Source organism: Pundamilia nyererei, unplaced genomic scaffold (genome assembly GCF_000239375.1).
Source record: "Pundamilia nyererei isolate P.nyererei 1_Seehausen unplaced genomic scaffold, PunNye1.0 scaffold00069, whole genome shotgun sequence".
Classification (NCBI taxonomy): domain Eukaryota; kingdom Metazoa; phylum Chordata; class Actinopteri; order Cichliformes; family Cichlidae; genus Pundamilia; species Pundamilia nyererei.
The window spans coordinates 254,882-281,707 of record NW_005187470.1 but is presented as its reverse complement, the minus strand read 5'-3'; the positions used below and the strand labels follow the sequence as shown (position 1 = coordinate 281,707).

General features: G+C 43.1%; 1 protein-coding gene across 24 annotated transcripts in view; it reads left to right on the top strand.

Moving 5' to 3' along the window:
* The window catches only part of tcf7l2 (transcription factor 7 like 2), an 87,157-nt gene that overhangs the window by 37,840 nt on the left and 22,491 nt on the right, over nt 1-26,826 (top strand). Inside the window, exon 1 of one of the 24 annotated variants that reach the window (XM_013911698.1) lies at nt 26,543-26,683. The exons of the other annotated variants lie outside the window; for them this stretch is intronic. Within the exon in view, the coding sequence (XP_013767152.1) occupies nt 26,561-26,683 (123 nt within the window). The 5' untranslated portion in view covers nt 26,543-26,560. Of the gene's footprint in view, nt 1-26,542; nt 26,684-26,826 lie in introns of those variants that run through there. 24 annotated transcript variants of the gene reach the window in all.

Below are 26,826 nucleotides of genomic sequence, written 5' to 3'. Positions count from 1 at the left end.
CCTCCCCTCTTGTACAAGTGCCTTTGCTAGAACTTGTTTGACAAGGTCTGTAAGGATCACTGTTGGGTGTGCCGGTCTGTCTTTTTCTGTGTGTGTGTGTGTGTGTGTGTGTGTGTGTGTGCTCGTGTCTTACAAACAAATCTTTGTCTACACGAGTGTGTGTGCGTAGTGTCCTTGTGTTTAAGGTGTGACTTATTTAGATGATAGATAGTCAGGTTATGATATAACTTTTATGTGAGTGCATTCAGGAGTTTGACTATTTAACCCTGAGCTCTGACTTTCAGGCTTTCAAGGAGTGGATTGAAAGCCCCTAACTAAGTAGGCTTTGGAAAAACATGACAATCAAGTCAGAGTTTATTTGCACAAAGAAACAGGGTCAAGGTTCAGGAGTAATATTAATGAATAATCTTAATTTACAACAAACCAATCCTCACATGCCGCCAGTCGGGGTGTGCTGGCGTTTGAGACATGTCCTCAGATAGGACGATCCCTGGTTGCATTTCTGTGGTCAGCCTCGCGAGTGACAACAGACTCAGCGTCTCGGTACGCTACTGTATTAACACTGGAGGCCGTTTCACAGGGAAACTTGTTTTGACAGAGCTCCAGGTGTCTCATTGTTAGGGATGACATGGTTCAACAGATTTACCAATTAGCACCGGGTTGAGTGCGCAGGGTGGGTGGTAGCAAAGAAGAGGGGAGGGAAGAAATGAAACTCGGAGCGGTGGAGGGCGGAGTGAGAGTCGGACGAGGCGGATTTGGCCACAGTGATGGAATGAGGTTTTAAGTGAGCGGGGCGGGGGGTGGTGAAGAGGGGGTGACCATAGGGGAGGCAGGCCTGAGTAAGGCGATCCTTGACCTCATTTTTCCCCCCCCTCCCGGCAGTAGTAAGGAAAGGCCTGAGGTTTCAGCCGAGCCACAAAGAGGAGGGAAGAGGCAGTGGGAGGGTAGCAGTGGCTCATGGCAACTTTTCAGGAGTTTGTGGCGTTTTTCTTGCAGACAAACTCCTACCTCTTACTTCTGCTGCTAACACGGGTCCATCTGCAGGAGTGGCAATTTCTTTTCGCCGCACCGCCTCACCTTCCCCGCCGGTTTGCTGTTCTCACTGTGGTACGAGGCAGAATTGTGCGGGATTAAACAAAATGTTATTACTCCGTGCTGTTATTACTCTCACTAACCCTCTTTGTGTTTCCTCAGAAAATTCTGCTCCTTTTTTTCCAGGAAGTTTGGAAGTGAACTTTAGAGAACGGGGTGAAGAGATTTAGAGAATATATCCCAGGGGTGGCCTGCAGAATTGAGTGTTTTTTGGCTCTTGATTGTTAGCACATGCACACACATACACAAATTCTTTGTAGCATGCATGTTGTGCAGGTATCACTGCCCTTTTTTTAGTTTTAAAAAAGCGGGCGGTTGAATATATATATTTATATATTTCTCTCCCTCTCTCTCTCTCTATATATATATATATACACACACACACAACTAGTGAAGGTGTGTTTGCAGTATTGTGCTTCTTTCAAAATGACAGCCTTCTGTAGTTGAGAAAAAATCACTTTTCAGAGGAGCATGCCTTTTTTTTTGAGCCACAACAAAGAGAAGTCAGGCTTTTTCTTTATGTAGGAAACTGTCAGTTTACAACAACAACCAGACTACAACAGGGGCAAGTAGCAAAGTTGGGGAGCAGCTGTTTGTCTGATCCTTGAGTCAGCACAGGCATGGTGTTTAGTATATATTACTGTTTAATATCAAAGACTTGGACGTACACTTAAGAGAAATCTGGTAACTAGAACCTGGATCTACTGTCCTTTTCCTTATATCCTCTCATGCTGTCAGAATGATGGACGCTTGTATTTAAAATGGCCAAATTTTCAAATTGTGAGGGTAGCGTATGGACTTCAGACTGCTCCAGAGGGTGGGTTTTAGACAGTTTTTTCCACTCTTACCTGTCAGTGATGTCAATGAGATCATATATCCCAGCCAGCCCTGGCGCTTTAGGGCTGTGGAATAGCCGAGGGGCCGGACCAAGGCAGTATAAAGCCTTAATCACGCAAAGTTACTGTAGTAGAGCCTGCAAATAAAACAATATGGCATTGGAAATTAAATTTAGAAATTATAATAATAAAAGCAGTGGTAGGCGTATTTTCTTGTCTCCTAAACATATACCATTTAATTTTCTTACTAAAGTCTTGAAGTAAAATTTAAAAACTTTGGAAGTTTTGCCAGTTTTTCCCGCCCAGATATTTAAACCCTTTATTAGCAGTGCTGATGCACATAAGTTGTGGCCTATAGGGCAGAAAGACAGAAGGCATCTGAGACAAGCAACATGTACTTAAAAGATTTAATGAATGCAAACAGTAATCAGAAAGCAATCAATAATCCAACTACAGAAGGTGCTTCAAGGACATAGGCAATGAGTTATTGTTGCCTTCGTCTTTATAAGCCCCGGATCACTGTTGTGGCCTCACAGATATTTCTGGTTTTATAATGATTTAGCACGGAGTGATCCCACAATTGCTTTGGCAACTGTCTGTTCTCTACATATGAGCAAGCAGCTTGTGATTGAGAGTGATGGAGACAGCTTTTTGGAAAGGCCAAGGATACAGGGACTGTAGCGGGGAAAGATGGGAAGGGGTTGTGGGGTGTACGAAGCCCCGCCAAATTCCCCAAAGAACAATTTACAGTTATGGATGAATACACTGTCGCAGTCAAATTTCGACTCGGTGAATGTGTATGTGTTGGAGACGGTGGAATGCTGAGTGATTCCAGAGAGCACTTAAGCTGCCTCGAATTCAGTTTTCTCTCTCCCACCTGCGTTATAACAGGAGAGGGGGCTTTTCTTTTGGAGTTTGCAGGGGTAAACACGGGGTATCTGCTTTCTGAGTCATTTAGCATCGTCCTCCGTCACCTTCCTCATATATTCTAAACCGTGTTTCCTGGTTTGTCGGGGCAGCCTGAACGAGACTAACCCCCCAATTTATTTGATTTGTTCCTCTCTGCGGTTCCAATGAAGACCTATCTGAACTTTTCTTGGATTTGTTTGGCTCTGGTTTTGATGTGCGGGTTGTTATTTTTTTCCCTCCGTCTTCCAAGTGCGCGCAGTCGACAGTGTCTGAGTATCAGGCCTCGCTTTTGTCTCGGCCCGGGGAGGGAATTTGATGTGATGCTTATTTTCCTACTCAGTCAGTTTCTTTGAGTGTTTTTTTTATTTTTCCCCCTCTGCTCCTGTTTTCCCTTTTTTTGTTGTTTTTGTTTTTGTTTGTTCTAATAGTCCTCGAAGTTTGGGACACTTCTTTGAGGCAGGTGACGCTGTGATACGACTGCTTTTTGCATACCTATGCAGGTGTGAGCACGCTTTTGTATTTATTTATCCAGCCGTTCTGAAACGTCTGCTCTAATTGAACGGCCCGTTAAAGACGTCACTGGAATCAGTCAAGTAATAGCAGGAGGGAATGATGATGGGGTAAAAAGGAGAGCTGCATTGTGGGAGATTAAGGAGGATCATCTTCCTGGAGGTTTTTGGATGAAGCGAGAGATGGCTCAATACTCAGGGTATTGGCTGCTTTTCATGGGAGAGAAGTCTAAACTAATGTGTCAGACCGCTTTTTCTCATCAGCGAGATGTGCTATAGATGCCCAGCGCTGGCTAGACGGTGCCTTTCGAAAGATGCAGAGAAGTGCATGCTGGGAAAAGAATAAACAAGCTTGTCACCAAAGTTGGGAAGAATCCTTAGTGCAGCGCTACTGTCAAAAAGCAGCTTCCAATTCATACATTATTAACATTACCTAAACGCATTATTTGTGTATTTATTCATTCATTTGTCTTGTTAACATCCTCCTGGAGTAAGATAAACAGCGCGGCCAGACTGGCTGCGTGACAGTTGTGTGTGAGATTTGAATAAAAAGCCCGGCAGCGTGATTGGAGTGAGACAGGAGCCCATTCTGTGGACACCAGACTTCCTCTCCAGGCTCATTAAGGGACAGTAAGGCGATGATGTCGAATCGGCGCGCACTTTACCGGCCTGCCTTTTTCTTTGAACAGCATCGCCCTCTTATCTGCAACATGCTCTGTTCCTCCATAACAAGACGCTCGTACTCCCGTGCACGCACACGCTCAGTCCGTCTCTCTCCCTGTCTCCCTCACACACACATTCTGCCTACATACACACTCTTCGTACTTATTTAGTTTGTGTAGACAGAAAACTCTTAAGTATGTGGCTTGTCCACAGAATTTTGGCAGCTTTTGTTGTATTTTCTCCTACGCTATCGAAAAAGCCCGGTCCTTGTTTTCTTTTTCTTTTCTTTTTTTCTTGCACAGACATCACAAATGGATATTTTAATTGGAACTTTTGGCACTGTCTCCATCTTGTGTTGGAATGGCAGACAAGTGAGTGGCTGGCGAGGCCGGGGCTGGGCTGATTGGTGTGTAGCGAGGCGTGCCTAAATCAACTGGCAGCATGAATAGCTTGCTTGATTCTCACTGGCATTCACTGGAATCCATGCCTTCTTTCCTTTTTTTTTTTTTTTTTTAAAACAAGATCCTTTCTTTGGAAAAAAAAATAGTGTGGAATAACCAACAAGGGAGAGAGAATACCTCCTGCTTCCTTGAAGCATGACTTCCCTTTTGTTTTGCTGGTGCAATTTACTTGCCTTTATGCCGACTCACTCCTTGAATCTTTTGTGCTTTTTGTCAGATTGAAATGGCTAACTCGTGTTGTTGCTGCTCCCTGGCCATAGATTCATTGACTTCACAGCTTCATGTGAAGTTTTTTTTTTTTAATATGTGATAATAAAAACAAACATTTCACTGCAGCGAGATATCACTTTAGTCTTAATGTTTTCATATTTGAAGTCTAACTCAAAGGAAGTGGCAAGCCTGTTGGGATTAGTGTAGTTGCAGCCCTGATGATGATTAAGAATATCTGCTTTTTCAAGTGGTTTTAAGGCTTCAGACTGTTGCAGAGTTTGTTATGACTCCGTTACGCTGCTTTGTGAAACTGTGACGTCACGCTGCGATCTCTGCGCACCTCCGGGTTCAACGCCGAGGATTAAAGCAGTTAAATAAAACCGATAAAAGCGCTCAGTGTGGTTGATTGTCTTGTTATTTCTTTACTTGAGCAGTGCTAAACCCATTACTCCCATGCATGAATTCAATTACAACAATTCGGAAATAATTAAAGCAGTCCACTCACAATTCTGAATTATGCCGGAGATTAAATAAGCATATGTTTCTAGCGTCTCGTTTATTCATTTATATTGGAATTTGAGGAAGTGTCCACTTCCCGAATTCATGGAAAGTGAATAGATCACCAACCCCAAGTGACAAGCTGGGCTCGGTTCCTGCTCCAGCTTTGGCTTCACTGCAGCAGCTAATGCAGACCACATGTTTGAGCCTTGTTGCATCTGCATAAGTATACACCTGTTTAAACTTTGGACAGTCTTTTAGCCCCAAACAGTAAATTCAGGGAGACTCACGCCAGAGGTAGAGCGGCTGCAGAGCCGGGTCAGGTTGGAGTCATTGTAATCCTCCTTGACATAATGTAGTCTTTGTATTTGGCAGGGACGGTGTGCATGTGTGTGTGTGAGGGAAGAGAGAGAGAGAGAGAGAATGCAAGACAGATTATATGTGTGTGTGCAGGTGGGACTGTGTGAGCTGTATACTTTGGGCATGCAAATAAGTGTTTTTGTGTATGTGTGTGTGGTATTGGCCCTTTCTCTTCGAGCTGGTAGTCAGTGCTGTGTAATTACCTGGCTGTCTGCCACCGAGCCCCACTGGAGCAAAGACAGAAGTGAAGCTGGGTCTTACACAACGAAACGCAGCAGCTCGCCCTGAACCACAGGCTCTGAGTTTGTTCATTTTGGGTTCTGGACACATTCTGTCTTTTGACACGCAGATGACAAGTCAGGGGTGATTTTGAAAGACTACACTTAAAATAAAAGCCTATGAAATGAAACATTTTTTTTTAAAAACACTTAAATTTCCATAAAATATGTTATGTCAGAAAAATCTCCACCAGAACTTCCCATAGCCCAGGATGGCACCTCCAGATTACCTGTTTACCCAAGCTATTCAGTTTTAATTAATGCAAAACAGAAAGACTGCAGATTGTTAAACTGAAGATGAAAAGAAAAACCCAACAACAACATGGAGGATGTTTTTGCTTTATAAATTAATTAAATAGTTCATAAATAATGAAAATTCTCGATTAGTTTAAGCTGCTACAGGCCAAAAAAAGGTTGTGAAATGTTGCTACAGGGGAAAAAAGCGCCTAACTGACAGACACAGACGGAAACGAGGTGGGGGGAGCAGCCAATATGAAGCCAGGAGAAGCCACAAGACAGATTTATAGCATAAAGAGCATATCTGAACTTGCATGTGACTTCTCATTGCTCCAGCAGGCTGTGGTGCTCCCTCTACTTGCAAAGGCCAGTGTCCTAGGCGCACAGGTGGGCACATGCCTGTGCAAGCACGTGCCGCGACGTCAGCCTGTCCCGCCATTTTAATTGTTATATCTCCTCAGCCTTGATATGAGCAAAAAGGGAGGCCTAGGTAAAACCTGGCACATCAAAGGCTACCTCCCCTAGTCTTACAAGTTGCCTGTCTCTTTGGAGGAGCGCAGGCTTTGGAGAATCAGAAAGGGGTATTGGAGAGGCGGTGTGGATCCCCGGCTTGAATGAGTTTGATGGACTAATTGTAGCCCCCAGTGGACACAGGCACACATCACAGAGGGCTGGCTGAGTAGGGGAGCAGAGGCTGCTGCTGGAAAGTGTTCCTGCTTAGCTTTTCCCTCCATATCTGGATTTTTGCACATGCCAATGTGTCACCTTTGATTGCGGTGTCCTGTCTTAAGTAGATGGATGCCATGGATATTCCAGTCCCTCTTTTTCTCCACTGTTCCTCCATTTCAGTCCTGCCTTTCCTTCCCTTGCTATAAACTTACAAACTTTTTGTGTTTCCTCACACAGCTGCAGTGTTTTGTGTGCTCACTTTGACATCCTCCATTGGAATTAAAACCTTTTTCTCTATGATTGCATCCATCAGTGATAGCACTGCATGCTGGCCTCTGCATTTAATAAGCCTTCTGGCTGAACTGTAACACAATGCACAACAAAGCAAACATTGCACACACAATGCCTTACTACCAACAACATTACCAACTGGCTCGACTGTAGTGGTGATCAAAACAAGGGCCTCTCTGTAGCTTTGAACAGTTTTCTTTATTCCCTATCTGCTTCAAAAAGAAATCAATAGCCAAAACTTTTGAGTGCATTTATCGGCTTTTCCTCCCGTTGCTCTTCCCTCCCTATCACCAGTTTGGCAGTTGTATATTATGCCAAGAGTAAAGCACAGTTAAAAGGAGAAAGGCACAAGGAGATGACACCAGCAAGGAAACAGCTTGTGTTGGGTAGGGCCTTGGCTGGGAGAAAATCAATGGGAGGGAACACTTCCATACACGGAAATGGCACAATGGGAGGGAGAGGAGGGAGTAAAGATTCTTTCTTTTTTTTTTTTTTAAACTGAAAAATGATGCATTTGTTTTTCCCAGGGAGAGAAAAAGCAAAGACGAGGAGATAAAAAAAACGGAAAAAAAACCACTCTTCTGAACATCTTTTGAAAAAAAGCCAGTTCTTTGGTGAGGTTGAGTTGTGTGGTTAAGGTTTGTTTTATCCAACTGTGCGGAAGCGTGTGTAGCTGTCTTTCAGGTTTCTTTTTAGTTGAGGCGCAGAAAGACTACTCATGGCATGTTCAAGGGCACTCAGTGGACACGGATGCCCTGCAGGAGGCGGAATTATGAATACAACATGAGTAAACAGACACCTACATATACTATTAAAAATAGTAAGGCTAGCACTTGGCAAGAGACCATCTTTAAGTAGTAATTTGAGCCGGTCCGTAGCATTTCAGCCTTACTCTTCCGAGGGTCATTGATAAAGACTTGTTTTAAAATAAATAAATAATTTTTTTTTTTAAATCGTCTCTAATTTGCCTGATAGTGGGATGATTTGCACATTGGCAGTAATGTATTCCTGTGTGCATTCCTCCAGTACAACCGTTTTAGTATTCAGTTTAGTGATAAAGGATTTTTTTTTTGTAACACAGCAGCTGTGAACAAAGAATACAATAGCACACAAACTTGAAACACAATTCCAAGCCTGAGCCTTGAATGCCATTCAGACTTTACTGTGACTGAGCAAACCCATTCAGTGGGAGTACGCGGCGGTTGAAGAGATGGTATCAAGTTGCCTGCAGATGGAGGTCAGTGTGACTGGCACAGTTGGCACCTTGGCAGAGCAGCAGTGTGCCGCAGCACTCAGCTCCGCAAAGGATGCGTCAACTGAAGGAGGAGGGGTGGGGGGTGACCGGGGAGCGAAGCGTTCTTCTCACTTCTCCTTTTTTTTTATTGTCTGCGCTTCCTGTTTTGAAAGCCATTAAGGAGCAAATTTCCTCACAGTGAGAGGGGAGATGAAAAGGCCCGGTCTTTTGAAACATGTCCAAGCACAAATGTGAAAAAGAGGGGGAATGATAGCTATCTGTAAACATCTCTGTCGAGGGGTCGACGGAAAAGGAATTGTGAGGGGGGAGAAAATGATACATTCATTTGCGTTCTTCTTCTTCTATTTTTTTTTGATTTGCTGATGAAAGCGATGCTGCAGTTTTTGTTCCAAGCCAGCTGTATTGCTCTTTTCACTGCCACACTAATGTATCAGGGCAGAATCGCATAACTACACAGCCACCCCCCCCAACCCCTTTCCGAAAATGCTTTGTGACATCTGCATCCACACATGTCTGCATTCACTGTAGCCAGTGAGTATTTATAGATGAGTTGGTTTTGTCATCCATTGATCCTTGCAGGTTCTCTGATCACAAAATTGCGCTTCTAAGCGGCGTTTGTGCGCCATCACAATGGTAATCTCTCTGCATTTGAACAGAGGTTACCTGCAGAAGCGGACTTGATCCGGTGCTTGGCTTTTTTTAAAAAGTCCAACCTAGTCATAATTGCCACAGCTGTCCTGTTTAGTTGGCATACAGTGTATTTACACCAGTTTCCCCTCAGTGGTGCTTGCCTAGTTTCTCAAGAGCAGCGATAGCTTGGTGCTGCAGACTCCTCTTCCCTCTCCTCCTCCTCCTCCCTCCTACCCCTCACTGCCCCCGAGCCTGGCCAGTCTGCGCCTCTTAATAAAACCGACAGGCTCTAATTGGGCTTAATTGCACCCTTCGGGCGTCGTCAAAAGGAGTGTTGCTAAACAAACTGCAGGGTCTGCAAGCAGGCCAGCCAGTCTGCGGCTGCACATTGGCCGCTGAGCTCATGCCTCCATGTTATGCGTAGCGATCGCCAGAGCTCGCTGCATAAAATGCACAGCGCATGTGAGCGTTTAATGGCACATTAGCAATGTGCATGAGTAAGCATCAGATTTAATTGCGTGGGTGTGCGTGCATGCGAGTTTGGAGCTATGCAGCAAGCCATTCATTCCTCTCGGTGAGCCAACTGAACAAGAGATCACAAGTCTGAGAATCTTATGCATTCAAGTAGGCAGCGTCACCTGACTGTGAACCTCTCAGCGCTCTCTGCCGCTAAATCGACACCGACAGTAAAACAGAGTACGTCTGTGTCTTTGAGGAAGTGTCTACAACTCCAGGTGTCAGAAAAGCCTTTTAAATCCCCGCTATTATGAAAACCCCTACCAAACAAATCCCTGTCTGCCTTTCAGCTATGTAAGCAAAAAGATGAAGTAGTGCTCTACATCCCGGTAGCACCACCTCCTGGTTAATGGACAGGGGCGGCCATGATACTGATTTCCTTTCTGAATGTGGTCTGATTCGGAGAGGTGGAGCAAGGCGCTCGCCACATGGGCCTTTGCTGGGTCACTGACCACAATCGATGGAGAGCTCCAGATGCGATTGAGTCATTGAAACGGCAAAGCCTAACCTGTGTCTGTGTGTGTGCGCGCGCGCGCGCGTGTGTATTAGACGGCAGCGACCCTAAAGCTGCAACCCGCTAGGACAGAAAAGACAAATCAGTGAGCACAGCACAGCGCTAAAATCCTTCTGGCTATTTGTTCCCCTTCTACCCTTTGAGCTATTTACTCATTACAGCCTTTCACAGCCTGTTAGTCTTCCCGAAAAGTTTCGGAGTTCCAGTTTGTTTTGAAGGCGTGCAGCTTGAGACGGAAAAAATGCCATAAACAGGATCGCTTCTATTATGCAGCGTTACGCCAGGAAAGACACGGGGAACAAGGCATCCACTGTGTTTTTGTCCAGAGCTTAAAAGTCGTGTAATGATGCAGTGGCTGAGCTGGAGGCCCCATAAAGACTGGAAGGGCCTCATTTCAGTGGCCTGCTGCTGCTCCAGTGCCTGACTGGCAGACTCCATCACCGCTTCTTTTAGGAAAAGAGGTAGAGCACATAATTAAGATATACAATGCAGGGTGGACTGAATATATAGACTGAAAATATAGAGGAGCAGGCCAGTCTGCCTCAGTCACAGCCTGTGGTTTAGTGTTTGGCTGCAGATGGTGCCCAGACCTGTATGAGTGTGTGTGTGTGTGTGAGTCTGAGCAGTGTGAGCAGCATGCTATAAAAGGCTGGTGAGTTGAGCCATAGCCTCTCTGTGTGTCGGGGTCACAGCGAGCCAAACTGTTTGTGCGTGTTTGTGAACACGTACACATACTCTGTGCGGGTATTCTGTGTATTTATTTGTGTGTGTGTGTGTGTGTGTGTGTGTGTGAAGGATGCAACCCTGCTCCCTGACCCAAAGTTCTTCACCATCCCATCTCTCTGTATTCATACTGTTGTAATATATAATCCTGCTGTCTGGGGCAGCAGTGTGTATCAGAGAGGACACCTCTTCCACTGCCGGTGTGCACACAAACGCACACACGCACTTTGCTGCTCACGCCTCAGTTGTTTCAGTGCTTTGTCACTCTCTAATGATAACTATCCATCAATGGTAGGGGCGTTGCTCTTGGAAATGAAGATGGATTGAATTAGCGCTGAGTGTGCTGGCCGCTGCGTTGTGGCGGCAACCCGTAATTACACTGTCAGGACCATTGAACCCCCCTCAACAAGACACTGAACTTAACACATTTACACCAGGGTTGATTACAAGGTCTTTTAGTCTGGGCAGATTCAGATCATGTAGTTTCTAATAGCAAGTGAAAGGCCCAGTCATTTGCAGGAGATTAGTGAAACGGTGTGATGTGTGTGTGCGTGTGTGCAGCGGTTCCCTTGCGCTGAAGTGAAGGCGAGTTGCTGCGAATTTACCCTTATGGTTTGGGAAGTTATAACAATAGCAGAAGCTTCATGCAGTTTCATTGTCCCGTGATGAGCAAACACATATGGGAACGATCATGTGCTGAGCTAGCCTGCATACTGGAGTGAAAAACCTGATAGAAAAGCACGCAGCTGGAACTGAGCCTGAGTGGGAAAGGGGAGTCCAAATTGAAACTGCTGCATACTTTGAGGGTAAACTCGATATGTGTACATGCCAGGGATGCTGATATTGAACCCATTCACTGCCAAATAGCATTATATTTATCAGTAGCATATTCTTGTGTCTTATCAATTATACGCTGGCTAAATGCTTAAAGATTGTATTTCTTCTGGCGCAAAAGATCAAATAAATAACAACAAAAACCCAATAAATGCAACCATAGTTTTCCCAAGGTTGTTTATTTTAAACACTGGCATTGGTGCAAGCCTGACAGATGCAAAAAGTTGAGTGTTTTTTCTTAACCACAGTCAAGGCTGAATGCCAGAGTTTGAGACTGTTTGCAGTTTATGGTCGCAAATATTGAGATGTGCAAGCGTGCATTGCCTCAGTAAACATCGTGTTAGGAATATTAGGGATATTACGCCATAGATAAATGCAGAATTAGCTTAGACGACAGATGAAAGCTCTTCTTACACACTGTTGGAGAACAGAAAACCAAGCGAAACCCAACTGTGGTCTATGTGACAAGCAACCACAGTGAATAAGTACAGTGTGCAGCCTCATATGATTTCAGATTTTTTTAAAAAAAAAGAAGCCACAGAATAATATTTTGCTGGTACTTAGCTTTTAGGTATCTGTGAAATACACAGCAATAATTGCATTCGTTAAGTTACACACTGGTCTCAGAAGAAACATAAACACCGATGGCGTTAATAGTATAGGCAAGTAACACAACTAAAAACAACCAACCTCCACCCCCTCCACACAGACCTTCGCCAAGCTTCACTGTATTTCTCCCTGCACCCTGGAACATGAAAATTGGGCTGAAGTGTTTGTTATTAAACACGTCCGGGGGAAACTCCAGGAAATGGACTTCATTTCATATAGAGGCACATGACTCAGAGGATCTTAGTGAACCAATTAACCTTACCTCAGCTCATTAAAAACTCTCCTTTCATGGCCAGAAGCAGCAACTCATCTGCTAACACGGGACATGAAAGCACAAATTTGTCCATCCAAAACTCTTAAAAGTAATTGGGAAGGTAGATACGAAGGGCCGGTAATCTAGTGACACAGCCTAAGTTGAGTGAAGTGAAAATAGAGGTGATTATAGGGCGAGCTGAAAGATCACGCTCATGATCTCATAAAAAATCTGAATGTAATTATCAGCCTCGGAAGTGTGCAATAGATCTTAAAATTACCCTTCAGGATTAGGGCTGTTTCGCTCAAGGTCACAGCGAGGTAGAGGGGGCATCCTGAGAGCAGCGGAGGCTGGAAGGACAAAAACGTCCTCTTCACACAGTGGAGATCAGCTGTGCCTCAATTATGCTGGTGCCAAGAGAGAACTTAAACTTTAGACATAACATCATTACTGACTGACGATATTACACATTTTCCTGCTGTTTTTCTGCAAGATGTGTTCCTATGAAAGCACGTAGTCTGCTTTGATTTGTTTTTAGGGGCGCAACAAAATATTTTTTACTTCTGTCAAGGTAAGATAGTGTTTTTACCACAGCGGTTACATGTTTAAGCTTAGCTCAACACACGCCATTCTTGACCGAGGATTTCGCTTTCGATCTCATTGAAAGTCCATTTGTGTTGCCCAGCAAGAACATTAATTTTTTTCCCCCCTTGCACATAAAACATTATTCTCAGGCCTTTGTTGAAATTATCTAATGGGTTAATGGCATTGAGAGTACCCATTCAGCTCTTTCCACGCTCGCGTGCCTGCCTGGGAGTGTGTGTGCATGCCTTGGCTCACACTGTGCACACTCATCTAACCACATGCAAACAACCAATCTCTGTCATCTGCATCAAAATAATTACAGCGAGATAAACACACCATTTGACCATTTTCACAGTGATCTAATCTGAAGCCGGGCTGTGAAAGCGCACGGGGGAGATGATCAAATCCCCGCTTAATGGAACTGATCACTACTGTGTGTTCAACATTCAGCCGACAGCCGTGTTACAGATGCATCGCCTCGTTTTCCTCTGCGTTTAGCATGCCGGCTTCGCTGCTTCAGCCATGTCTATTTAGAACAGAAATAAAGATTAAAATGACATTAGGAATAAATTAAAATTTTGACTCCGCGTCCCGTTTTTCTTGGCCGTACATACCAGTTTAGTGTGAGAAAACAAACGCAAGGCCTTTTGTGTCGAGGTCAGGATTGCGATGAACTCTTAAGTATACTGGTTACAGCCCTATTGCTCCAAGCGTTTCCATCTCCTTTTAGCTAGAAGGCAAACGGCATCCGAAATCTGATTAGCCTCCATTACAAAGAGTGATATTTTCATCCCGCCGATTCTCGGCACTGCGTCAGAGCATTCGGTCGCTTTAATGCCGGGAAAAGCCTACTCTTCTGACAGATAGTAGATATTCCCAACATCACTTGTTTGGACATTTATGTCTTTTATGACATGGAATAAAAGACGGGCAAGAAAATAAAAAGCTACTAAATAATGTCAAAAGATCAGAAATCAATGGGCCGGAGGAACGTGATACGCACATCTCCGTAAGCGACCGGCCCGCTCCCCCCCTCGCATTGCGAGTGTCTTTCCACAGCCACTAAAGTTGCTTTTGTTCACCCCCTCGGAGATGTAACTCAAGCATGAGGAAGCCGTCTGACAATGTTTGGATATCGGCAAAAAAATAGCCTTTTACTTAAAGGTTACCGGCCGAGGTTTATTGAGTTACATGTTCATCAGTGATGGGAGGCAGAGGAGTTGAGCCATGAGAGAGCTTCTTCATTAATGTGTAGGTTTGTATTTCACATTTTGATGTAACTGTGCTGTGGAGTAGCAGGAAATGATCAATGAGGCTGTGGATAAAATGGTTGTGATTTGTTTGTTTTTTCGTTTGTTTTTTTTAATAGAAATTTATTACATTTATTCAATGTAAGTCTATTTTAAAATATAGTTTATAAAAAAATGCAAATGTTACTTACGTAATTATGCTACTTTATTGTAAAAAAAATTATTTAATTGTATTATTATTATTATTATTGTTGTTGTTAATATTTAGGTGATGCATTCTTAAATTTCATGATAAATTTTTTTTATTAATAAACAGCGATTTTAAGATTTATTTAAAAATAGTCCTGGATGTATCAAAAATATTTTAAAATCAAATTTTATAATTTTTTTGGCATAGATGAATATAACTGCAGAATTCGTGTGACAATGTTGCTGCAGGACAAACAAAATGTAACAGCACATTTTAAATGGTGCCGTGTAAATTAAATGATAAATGCTCGTGTGAAGATTGATTTTGAGAACTGATAAATACAAAAGAAAAGCCCTAGCGTTTTTTCCCCGTAAAGCGTTTTATTCCTTTAATCTGATAATAGCTCCCCTTGTAGGGTAAAAAATAGATACTGCATTTATCGTCTAGTATTTTTGTTGGATCCGTAGGTCACGGGCAGGCTACTTTATCGCCTTCTTTTTTCTTCCCAAAGAAATGTTGGACTCCTTTTAAAGTAATTTCTACGGGTTAGTCTAGAGGTTACAGTATAGGGTTTCAACTTCTGTGGGAGTTGTGATCTGTTCTAATGAGAAAAAGAAAATGTAGCACCACAATGCTTTGTGTCACCCACTGAGGCTGAGAGATAGACACAGGATTAAAAAAAAAGAAAGGGAAGAAAAAAAAACAATTTCTGGACATTTCTAGGAGATAAATTTAATTTCTTTGCTATTTGGAGGTCTTCTTTGAAAACGCAATTGTAATGAACACATTCAAAACTGGAGAATAGATTTACCCTCGGCTTCAAATAAGGCTGCGTTATCGGACTCTGTCATTCGCTCCTTCCCATTTTCGAGCTGCTAATTGATGTTTTTGATGTTGGCGAGAAAATTGAAGAAAATGTCATGAGTGAACCGGCGCGGAAGTTAATAAGATTGACTTCGTTGACTGAATTCACAATGAGCGAAGGAGAGGCGTGTAATGGGGACTGCTGCGAATTCGTCCGTCCATCTGCCGAGGGATGAAATTGACACCGAGCGCGAATGGGCCCGTAGAGGTCGATGTGGAGGGAGGTAGCATTTGGGATGCCCTGTCTGTCTTCAAAAAAAAAAAAAAAAAAGAAAATAAATAAATTTTTCCCCTCCCTTCGTAGCCGTTGGGTTTTGGTTTGTTTGTCTACTGATTGGAGTGCATAAGCAGCTGCTTTTCCAGAGGGCTCCTTGCCCCAGCTTTTCTGTGGCGTCGTCTCCCAGGGCTGTTCTTTCCTCGCACCAAACAATGCTACTTCTTAATGCTGTTTTGAGTCTGAAAAGCTGCACAGCTTTATAAAGGTTAGATTAAGATGTGGCTAAAAGATGCACCAATATCAGTTAGGGTCATTGCATATGCTTGGCCAATGTGTAGCCGAGCCTGAACTTAAATCCCCTTAAATAAAAGGATAGAAGCACCACTGGGGTCGCGCCATCTTGAGCCATTTATCGAGCACTGGCTGATAGCCGAACGGAGAAGGATAATTTCTCGTGTTGTCTCTCCTAAAGTGAATTTGCGCTAATACTCCAAATATTTGTCAGAATTTGGCAAAGTTTAATCAATTTAGCCGTAATTTTAAGGTTTTTATTTGTCGATGCGCTAATGTTCAGTGTAATGGGTTCGCCGTTTTTAATTGGAGTACGGATTACTTGAGTTTGGTTCAGTGCTTCTGATTATTTTTCCCAGCCTGAAGGGGACTGAGCTAAACCCCTAATACGGCCAGTACCCCTAAGCGCTCGTCTTTTTGAAGACACCAAACAAAAAAAAAGAAAAAAAAGTGGCCTCTGCTAGCGTTCGGCCCTCCGAGAATCGTGGTTAAGGGACATTATTCTCAGAATAGGCAATTAATTCCGCTGGCAACGATCGGTTCGAGCGACTTCCCCCACCGCCCCTCCAAATGCCCTCCTCTCCACCCTCCACTCGCCATTTGAAATGCTAACACAATGAAATATTTTTCTATTGGTCCATGTCCCTCGGCTAAGCCACCGCCGCGGGCAAAGAATTTCATCGACTGATGAGACCACAGGCATGCCCGATAAAAAGGTTAACTGTACGTGACACGCACTCCAAGTAGCCCGCGCTACCTTGAACTCTCAAGTTCTGTAACTTTTATTTGACTTTTTTATTGTTAGCGAGTGCGGGCTGTGTGGCCCGGTGAAGCAGTTTGAAAACGGGGATAACGTGACGTTTTTCAACAAAGTAATTTTCTCGTTTTTTGATTGCGCTTTTTCTGGGTCGGCATTTTACAAGCAAGCTTCCTTTGTCTGGTTATTCTTAGACAGATTGTTGTTGGGTTTTCTTGTTTTTTTAATGAAACGGAAACGAGCTTTAATCAAAGACAGGATAACTTTACTTGTAGTGTCGTGTTTCATACCGTACAACTGAGGAATATATTTGTCGGACAGTAATTATTCCCTGTGAAGATTAAAAAGACAAATTTAATCTATTATTATTATGATTATTATTTTTATTATTGTTATTGTTTTTATTGTTGTGGTCTTCCATTGTTTTGGATTTTACCTCAGCTTGGCTTTGCTGTGTGTGAGAATAAAGAAAGATCCAAGATGGCACATTTCTTCCACCTTCAGGGGTAGGCAAGGTAGACTGCCAGAGAGTGGGAGGAGGATTCCAGGCTGTTTTCAAATTGTTAGTAAAAGATATATGGGCACAGAATAGGCATGGCTGCTGAAATACCCCCCAAAACCATCTTTCATGCACATAAACACACATGCATACACACCGCGCGCACACACACATACACACGGAGTGCTGTGCGAGGACTGAGGCAGGTGGCTCCCCATGGCTGCAGCTTCATGACAACATGCCATTAGAAATAGCAGGCCTGTTGATCAATCCTGCCGACATGACAGCTTCGCCGCGAGGCCTGGCTCTTTGAGTGCCGACGCCGCGGCAGCTCCCTCTCCCGTTTCTCCCCACTAATTGGTGAAGGTTTCTCTTATATATGCTTTTGGCACAGTGCTTTTTTTCTCCTCCACCTCCTCCTCCTTTTCTTCTTTTTCTCTCTCACTCTCTTTTTTTGTGCTTTTTTAGCTTTCCATTCTCTCTCCCACCACCCCTTCCACCCCATTTTATCTCTTTCTCTTTTTCTCTTCCCTTCTTTAACATACTGTGATAAACAGACGCTATATATTACATAAACACACGCACACAGTATAGGTAGAGTATATATTCTAGGTATGTAATATTTTTTTGTTTTTCAGTTTAACGTTGTCACAGTGGAAACGGTAACTTTGGGTGAGATATTGCAAGTGGGTTGAGTAAAAGGAATGTGTGTGCCGCGGGCACTGTTCGTTCTGTATTTTTTGCGGGACTTTTGGAGCTGGGATTTGACATTGACTCTAGGCAATGTGCATCAGTACGAGATACACAATGGGGATCAACCAGAAAAAAAAAATTAAGTCTTTGTCAGGTGAAATGAAGGAGAAACTAGACCTTTGATGTAGTTGCATTTTTAATTGCATGGTTTGTTTTGACAATTTAGGCAATGATGCTAAAAATACTTTATCCATAATCGAGTTACGCTGTCATTTACGTTGTCCTCCTTTTTTTGTTTTTTTGTTTTTTGCTTTTCAGAAACAGCTGTGTAGCAGAATCCATATTTGTGTTTTTTTGATTTATTACCTAATCCTTTTCTTTCCCATCAAACAGAATTAAGTTGCAAAACGTCAAAACAATTGTCAGGAAATGGCTGCGTGGTGCTTGCTGACTTCTCGCGGCGCACGGGGCTGCGTTCTAATTCCGCCAGCGTTTCGCCGGCACATCACTCTTAAACGCCACCCACTCTGAATCTCTCCCAACTAAATAAATGAGGGGGGAGATAAGCACACATTAAATGTTTAACTGTCTCGCATTTGTCATCTGTTTTACCCCTCTTAATTAAACAGACGCAGCTTAGCCCCGGCACTCCAAGTGCAGACACACTCGCGCGCAAGCGCACACACACACACACACACACACACATACACACCCCTGCCTTTGAGCACTGGAGCTTGAGTGCAAACACTGTCCTCCCGATGATTAATTTAGCCGTTAATATTTATTTTACTTGATCCCGCTAAGTTAGCAGCTCAGTGGAGGGCAAACCTAAGTTTTGTAGGCTGTTTTGTTGCAAAAGGATGAGAGGAAACAAATAGGATTTTATTTAGTTGTTGCTTTTTTTCCGTATTTATTTCCTGTATTTTGTCCTGTAATGTTTTTAGTTTGTGGAGAGGAGGTGGTGTTCTGTGGGCCGGCTGTGGTTTGTGTCTGCTTCGGTATATTGTAGTGATAAGAGTGCATGTTGAAAACATTAACTACTACCTCCACCCAGTGGCACAAAATGAAAAAAAAAAAGGCAGGTGTGATTGGCAGCACACAATATTTAATGTAGTGGGAAGACTTGCCTTAAGCGAAGAGGGGGATGTATTCACCACACAATAGTACCGCTATCTTCCACTCTGCATTGTCTCTCTCATCGTCGACCTTATTACATGCCGTATTTGGCATGAAGAATCCCCTTCTTATCGACACTGAATTTTAATGCCATTGCGCTTAGATGGCCGCCTTAGTCTAGTTGTTGTTCTGACATCGTATTGCATTTTTTGGTGTTCGTGTGTGTGTGTGTTGCTTTATTATGATTTCTCAGTGAATCAGAAAAAACATCTGTCTGCACCACTGTGCACTACTGCGTTCTCCATTGGTGCGATTGAACACTGTGTGCCAGCGGTGCTTTGCCGGTTCTTGGGGCATCAACAGATGTGGAAAGGGAAAGAGAGAGCCGCAGCCCGGGCCCGGGATGAGTGGGAGAAGAGAGGAGAGCAGAATTGGGGGTTCCTCTGAAGCCCCCTTTCCAGATCCGAGGAGCGGAGCCGGGATCAAAGTGGCTTGTTTTATGTGGCTGGTGCAACACTTTGAAGTCCCAGAGTCACCTACAGCACTCACTTCATCAAGTTCACTAGTGTCTTAATAGCAGATCAATAAATTTCAAAGTCAGAGAGTTAATTTGATACTAGCGCTGATGTGATCACGCTGGGCCACAGAGCTGGCTGCTCCGCTCACTTTCGTCTCTCCCTTCCCTTCTCTCCTCCTCACCTAGATTGGACCTGTTTTAGGCTCTCAACTTGAATTAATTCGCAGCGTTTGGTGCCTGTTTTCATAGATGGCCTTGTGTGAACACTTAATCAGTGTCTGTGCCCTTGTCACAACAATGAAAAGATTGTTTTATTAATTGTAATTTAAATTTGAGTCATTCCCTTCCTTGCACTTATTTGAATTTAAAGAGATGTATGTTTAAAATCTAAATTTGTTATGTTTTTAATTAGAAATGATTTATTAGTGATGCACATTTGAAAGTTTGATTCTTTGATATTTTTAGCGATACGTGTTTAATTGAGATAATTATTTAAACCCACAATTAATTAGATTTTTTTTAAACTAGGTTAGCTTCCTAATTTTATTACATTTACAATTTTTAGCCGGTGAAATCAAACATTGAACAATCTTGCAAATTAAGAGTTTCACATTTTTATACTAAATTATATGTATGACACACACTTAGTTAAATTTCAGATTTAAAAGTAAATAAACTGGTAAAAAAGAAAAATCTAAAGAATTATTTCCAGTTTTTTTTTTTTAAAAGCGACATCATTTAAAAAATACAATAAAATAAGATAATGCCGCGCCGACGGCTTTGAGAGATCGGGCGATTCGGGATGAAGCAGCGCTTTCTCAAGCACGCTATTCATCTCAGAGAAAACCAGCACCATCTGCATTCGGTGCCGTGATACCAGTGAGTTGGTGAGGCCGGATCAGCTCCTGGAGAACAAAAGGCCAATTTAGTATGTTCATCTAAGGGTTACTAATGGTATTAGGTAGCCGGCAGGGTGGTCGGCAGGGGCTCGGCGCTCCAAGGTGAGCCCGCAGCTTGACCCCTACACTCACACCAATTCACTGGGCTGCTGGCATTAGTGCCCCACATCTGCCATTTTTTTGTGCGACTGCTTCTGTGCCTTTTCGCTTTATTTTATGGTTGTGTTCTTCAGACGACAGAAAGTAACAGAAAATAAGTTTTAATTGGACCCGGTAAGAATTTGTCCGTTCCCCCGATTGAAATGATTGAAAAGAGAAGAGAAATCAGATAATTGTGGGGAAAGGAAGGATGCTGCTGGGAAAGCTGGGCAAAATTTACAATACTAAGAAAAGTGTTTTGTATTTTTTTAAAATCATGCAAAAGGTGCTTTGGATACAGAGGAGTAAAGAAGATGATGCGTCGTCTGCTTAATTTTTCTAGACACGTGTTAGTAGCAGTGATATTTGTTGAGGTAAATATTTCAACGAGAGCTTTAAATTTACTAAATAATTCCGATGAGGATTTTCATTGGAGAAATGAAACCAGCATTATTATTATTATTCAGATAATAATAAGAATTGTCACACGTTCGATGAAGGTTTGGAAAATTGTGCCGGGAGCCATAGTTGCTGGTTGTGATGCCGTTTCAGTGGAAAGCGGGCGGCGAAGCAGGGGAGAAAGCTCCGGGATGGAGCTGGTGCAGCGGGTGGTGCTGATGCAGGCTGCCTGTGTGGTCCTCAGCGGTCGGCGATCCGCCGGGCTCTGCCGAGAGAGCCGGAGGTCCCGTGTTTTAATTATTGTTTCATGTTAAATTTATCTCCATCGACGCTCACTCTGAAGCGCACGCACGTCTTATTTTTTTTCTATGATCAAAAGAAAAAAAAAGGTGAAATCCAGCTTTTATGTATTAATAAAGATACCTGAGAGAACAAATGTTTTTCACTCCAAAAAATATATAAATCTTTGAGGTAAAATTTTGTCTCCTGTCATCGAAATTAGTTGTAATTTATAAATCCAGTGCTTAAATGATTGTAGAAATTGAGCCGAAATATTTCTATATTCCTCTCTCCTTTTTTTCTCGAGGTTCCTGCTGTTCGTGCACCATGAAATCTTGCTTCATTAAAAGTGTATTAATCTTGTCTCGTCTCATGGGAGGTACCTTAAGATGATGTTGTGTCTTTTTCTTTAAATTGTTGGAGGGGAAAAAAAAATCTTCCAGATTTGGTCCCTGTCAGTCAGAAATAATTGTGTGCTTAATCTTGTCCCTGATGGATGACTTGGAGTTCAGCAATGGGCCAGCTCCAATGACAAATACAATATTAATATTCATTAACTGCTTTGACAATGCTAATTTTGATGCAGTAGTAAAGGGCCTTCCAAAGTTAGCGGCCAAAGCATCAGAGCTGAGCAAGGTGGCAAGATAATTTGTGCTGCTTTACTGAGCTGAAGGCTTTTAAAGTCTTAAGCAGGGGGAAAAAAAGGCTAGGTACCACAAACAAAATAAAAGAGAAAGGGAAAAAGTTCAGACGCATTGGAAACCAGGACTGTGGAAGTAATACGATCAAGAGACGGCTACAAAAATTTGACACCTCCAATGCTGCATCTTTGAGCAAACATTTTTTTTATTTAAACAAAATCTTGCAACAAAAAAGGAGCACAACATGGTAAGTCAGCACATTCTTGATTTTTCTCTCTTTTTCTTTTTGTTTAATCTTTTTGATCTTTTCAATTATCGCCATTTGAAGATCAATAGTAATTTTTTTTCTGCTGTGGTTAAAAGGCTCACAGCGGTGGTATAGCGGATGGTCGGATCACGGCTTTAAGAGTGGGCTTCCTCTCTTCAAGCCACCAGTTGGCCGGGTTGAATTTACTATTGCCAGCTCTCCTGAAAACCGTCCACAGCTTGTATCCATTTATTTGTATTTTTGGGTATTGTTTTAACTGCTGTTGTTGCCTTGTTGTCTGGCAGGTTTGACTTTGGAGTTGGGGCTCCTTTTCCCCCTTCAGTTGTCTTAAGAGAGTTCAGGCAGGAGAGTTGGAGGTGCAAAAGCTGTACTACAGTGACAGGCTCTTTTGGTGATAAATGTCTGTTTTTTTTGTCTTTTGTGAGACTGGTTTTTTTTTTTTTCTTCCCGGGGCTTCCTACATCAAAAATTGGGGCTACCGACGGGCAGGACTTAGGGGCAACGTGGCTGCAACACCACACACCCTTTGCCCTGGATCGGAAAGCTTTCTCTAGCCTTTTTTCCCCCTTTTTCTGACACTTCTTCTGCCCGGCGTTTGTGTTTTTGATTTTGCATTTAATTTAGTGTGACTAGCAGTGAATGGAGCGTGGCTAGTTTTGGGGATTAATGACATGACGAGAGACACCCCGCTGCTTGAGTTTAGCCAAGTTAGGGCAACTCCTATAGACAGCACTCCACTACCTTTATGTCTTCCAAGCAAGCTGAATGAAAGCTTTTCTTTCTCGCCCTCTTTTTGTTGTTCTTTCAACTTATCAAAGAAAGAGAGATGGACACAAAAGAGCTTATTAGGGGGGATATGAAGATGGGCAAGGGGTAAAGAGGGAGTCCCGGACAGACGCGGAGAAGAGCAGCGCAGCCTCTGAGTGTGCGTTTGAATGCGTGAGGTGGCTGAAAGTGAACAGCCAGCTCTGGCCGCTCGCTCGCGGTCCTTCCCCCCCGCTCTGGGACCCGAAGGGCTGCCGTCCTAAATTCGCTCCAGCATTACCTTGGCTGTCGCCCGGTCCTCCGGCCGCTGTCTTATCGGCTTAACCCATCGGGCTTTAGCGAGGGGCTGCCGTAGATGAGGTGCTGCCCCCCAGTGGATTAGTGGCTGACATGGTGGTGGGAGTCTGCTTGGAGTCTGTGCACTACCATGAGTGCCAGCATGCTTGTTTTAACCAGGAACCGAGCAGCATCTCAAATACAGCTCTTTTAAATGGTAAGACTTTTCAACATTTTAATTACAGCTGTGCTTAATTTTCTGGTGCTTGTTTGACTTTAAATATCATGTTTTGGTTGAATCTATCCGTGGATATTTTTCTGTGCTCCGTTTGGCAATTTATAACACTTATGTTGCTAAGTGACAGATTGACAATTTGGATAATGAAAGGCACTGTTTGATTGCTTTGTCCTGACAGCCTGACAGGGGTGCATTATTCTAACACATCAAACCAAATACGATTCTTATTTATTGTGTGCTTTAAAAAATAAAATGCTGCTATTTCACGTTTTAATTCATGCATGCTGTTATTCGTATCGAATCAGTTTTAAAATATATATTTTATTGACGTTTTAATTTAAGTAAATCTGATCATCGCTCACATCTGCTGTTCTCGTTCTTCTGGTAATATTTAAAAAAATCTGAGTCAATATTTAATTTGGATTTTGTGTGTTTAAAAGAATTTCAATTGTTTTTACTCAAATAGAATTTTTTGGAAATATCATAATTATACTGTAATTATTATAGTAATTGCTGAGGACTTTGAAGTTGGTGCTCGTGCATTTTGCCTCCGATTGTTGTGATTTATCAGAGAAAACAATGAACTGCTAAGGTCATAGGTTGTTTCATTTCCTTCTTTTGTAAAACTTTTTGTCCGTCATTCTTTTTCTTTTCTTTTTTTCCCCTCGCACACTTTTCGGTCTCGTGCAAACATCTTAGACCGTCGAATAAAAAAAAAGAAAGAGGGTTTTTAAAAGTTTTTTTTATCCTCCCTGTGCTCTCTTGTGTTGTGGCGTTGATGCCATTGTGGCCGGATGATTGGGAGCTGTCCATCACTTGCTGGCAAACTGGCAGTTTACTTAAGAAAGTGCACGTGGGACAAAAGGAGATGGCAGGAGTGTGGCGGGGCGGCTGAATGGAGGGAGGGCAGGCAATTAGCCACCGCCTTGTCGGAGCTCTTTTACTTGTCAAGCTGGAGCCCCGGCGCTATTGTTCAAGTTGTGTAAAGGACATTCCCAGGGCTTTGTTTTGGCTTTAAGGGCCTCAGGACTGCCTGCTGCAGGCCAGGGGAAGAGCAGGGTCCTAACAGCAGCAGAGAGGCTGAGCGAGTGCAGGAGGAAAAGAAAGCGAGAGCGTATTTTGAGGAAAACAAAGTCTCTGTTGTATTAAGAAAAAAAAACTTTGCAGTTGTTTCTGTTGCCAGCTTTTAAAATGCTGTAATGAGAAGCATTTGTGTTTTCATTTCTCTGACCTCACTTCCAAAAAAGAAATTATTGCTTGTTTCTACATACAAATTTTCTCACTGTAGTTAAACTTTATTTTTATTTTTTTTTATTGATATTCTTATTTAGGTCATGTTAAAAAAAAATTGAATAAATGTGACATTTATTCTATAAATATTTAATTTGTCATGATTCTTATTCAGGTCCAGGTGTTTAGATAATTAAAATAAGGCAAGCCTAATTATTATTATAGAACGCAAAATTTAAAATCTCTTTAAAAAGTGTGACAGCTTGACTTATTACTTTAAATAATTAATTTGTTGCACTAAAAAAGAAATTTACCTCAACATGTAGCATTTTTTTTGTTTCTTCTCAGTTTACTAAACTAAACTGTACTAAACTTTTTATATTTCCTCTTCTCTTATTTTTAGTCATGTTAGAATGAACAAAATATTTTTGGATATTTCATTTATTTATTTATTATTTTATTGCTACACCCAAAACTAAATAAATAAAGCGAACAAACAGCATTGCAAAATTCTGGAACGTTTTTATTTTCTTTTTTTAAATAATAAATGAAAAGTCTCGTTTGAAGGATTTCCCTTTTAAATACATCTCGTCTATTTCTGCAGTGGATGGCACATCTTTTGAATTGCTGGGGGGGGGAATCTTGACCACACAAAGCTTATTGTTTGGTTTCAGTATTCAGAAGAATAATGGTCTTGAAGGTGAAATAGTTGCAGAGAAAAAGGAGAACAGGGAAGAGAGGGCAGTGAGGAGGGGCTCGAGGCCTTGTTCACATGAACCTTGAATTGAGTTGGAAGGAGGGAGGAGGGGGGTTAAAAGAAGAATTGTTCTCCACTCTAAGGTATTGTTTAGAGGAAAAAAAGTAGAGCGGGGTAGAGGACAGGAACCAAAAAAAAAGAGAAAGATTGCAACGAAAGGTGCCACGTCTGTGTCAGAGTGAAGACTTTCTCTCCCTCTCCTTGGTTTCTCCCCTGGAAAGTGGGCATGAAGAGGGGACTGTCAGCATCACAGATAAAGTGACTGTTGGCCACACTTTGCTGAGCCTGCCCTCCCTTTGTGGATGTTGTTGTGTCTTGTTCCTTTTTTTTTTTTCTTCACTTTCTATCTCTCTCTCCTGCTCTCTCTCTCCTCTTTGTCTCCATCTCTCGCTTTGCTCGCTTTACCTTGTAGCCAAAGCTTTTCAAGCTGCCAGTTCGTCTCTGGGCATCCTGGAGGCACAGCAGAGCCCACACACATACACACACATACTCTTAAGAAACACATACACAGACCCAACGTACAGCAGGGATTTGGGTAATAACTGATTTTGTGTGTATATGTATGTGTGTGTGTGTTTGTGAGTATTTTTTTCTGGAGTATAGCTAGTGGGAAGACTACTGCGGTGCTGAACAACTGCTCAGAGTAATTTTTCCTTCTCTCTGTCCACATTCTGGCTTTCACTTCTTATACTTCTTGTCACCGGCATCAAAACTTTCTCTGACAAAGAAGAGGAGACTGGTAGCCGCAAAGAGCAAGTGCTTCTGTGGTTAGAGTGAAGGATTTTGGGGGATTTTCTTTCCTCTTTTTTTTCCTCCTTTTTTTTTGAGCAGGCAGATGTGGGTGGGTGGGTGGGTGGAGAGGATTTGGTGACTGTGTGTTTATGGGGGGGGGGAAACTAGGCCTCAGACCCTGAGCATGCTCTAGACACGTCAGGAGACACGCACTCTAATGTCAAAAACCTGAGGGAACAATGGTCAGCTGGCTGCGGCACCAAACGCAAAGCGAGGGGGGACGACAAACACGTATGCACGCTCGCGCCACACATGCCCGGCAATACACTCGCACACAGTGGAGGAAGGAGTCAAGACAGGAACAGACAAAGGAGGAAGAGAAGAAGTGAAGGAGAGGAGCGGCCAAGGAAAGTGAGAGGGCTTTTCCCCGGCGTAGACGGGGAAGGAGGAGCTGGGGGGGGGGCCAGGTGGAAGAAGAAGGAGGAGGAGAAGGCAGGGGCGGGGGTGGGGGTGGAACCGAGGGGGTCATGTACCCGCGGGATGGGGGGCCAGGTGGAAGAAGAAGGAGGAGGAGAAGGCAGGGGCGGGGGTGGGGGTGGAACCGAGGGGGTCATGTACCCGCGGGATGGAGCTCCAGCCGGGCCGGAGGAGACGGGAGCCAAGGCAGGAGTCCTAGGCCCCGGGCTCTCTCTCCTCCAGCAGGTGGGCTGCTGGCACCTCAATCTGAGCAGCTGGGTGAGTAACGCTGCTCCCCTGCTTCTTCACTGTCTCTGCTTTTTCTTACCACTGAAGGGTTTTAACATTGTTTTGACAGGTAGCTGTTGTGGTGCAGGCCGGTTGTAGATAGGTGAGGGGAAAGGGAGGAGGGGAGTGGGGTT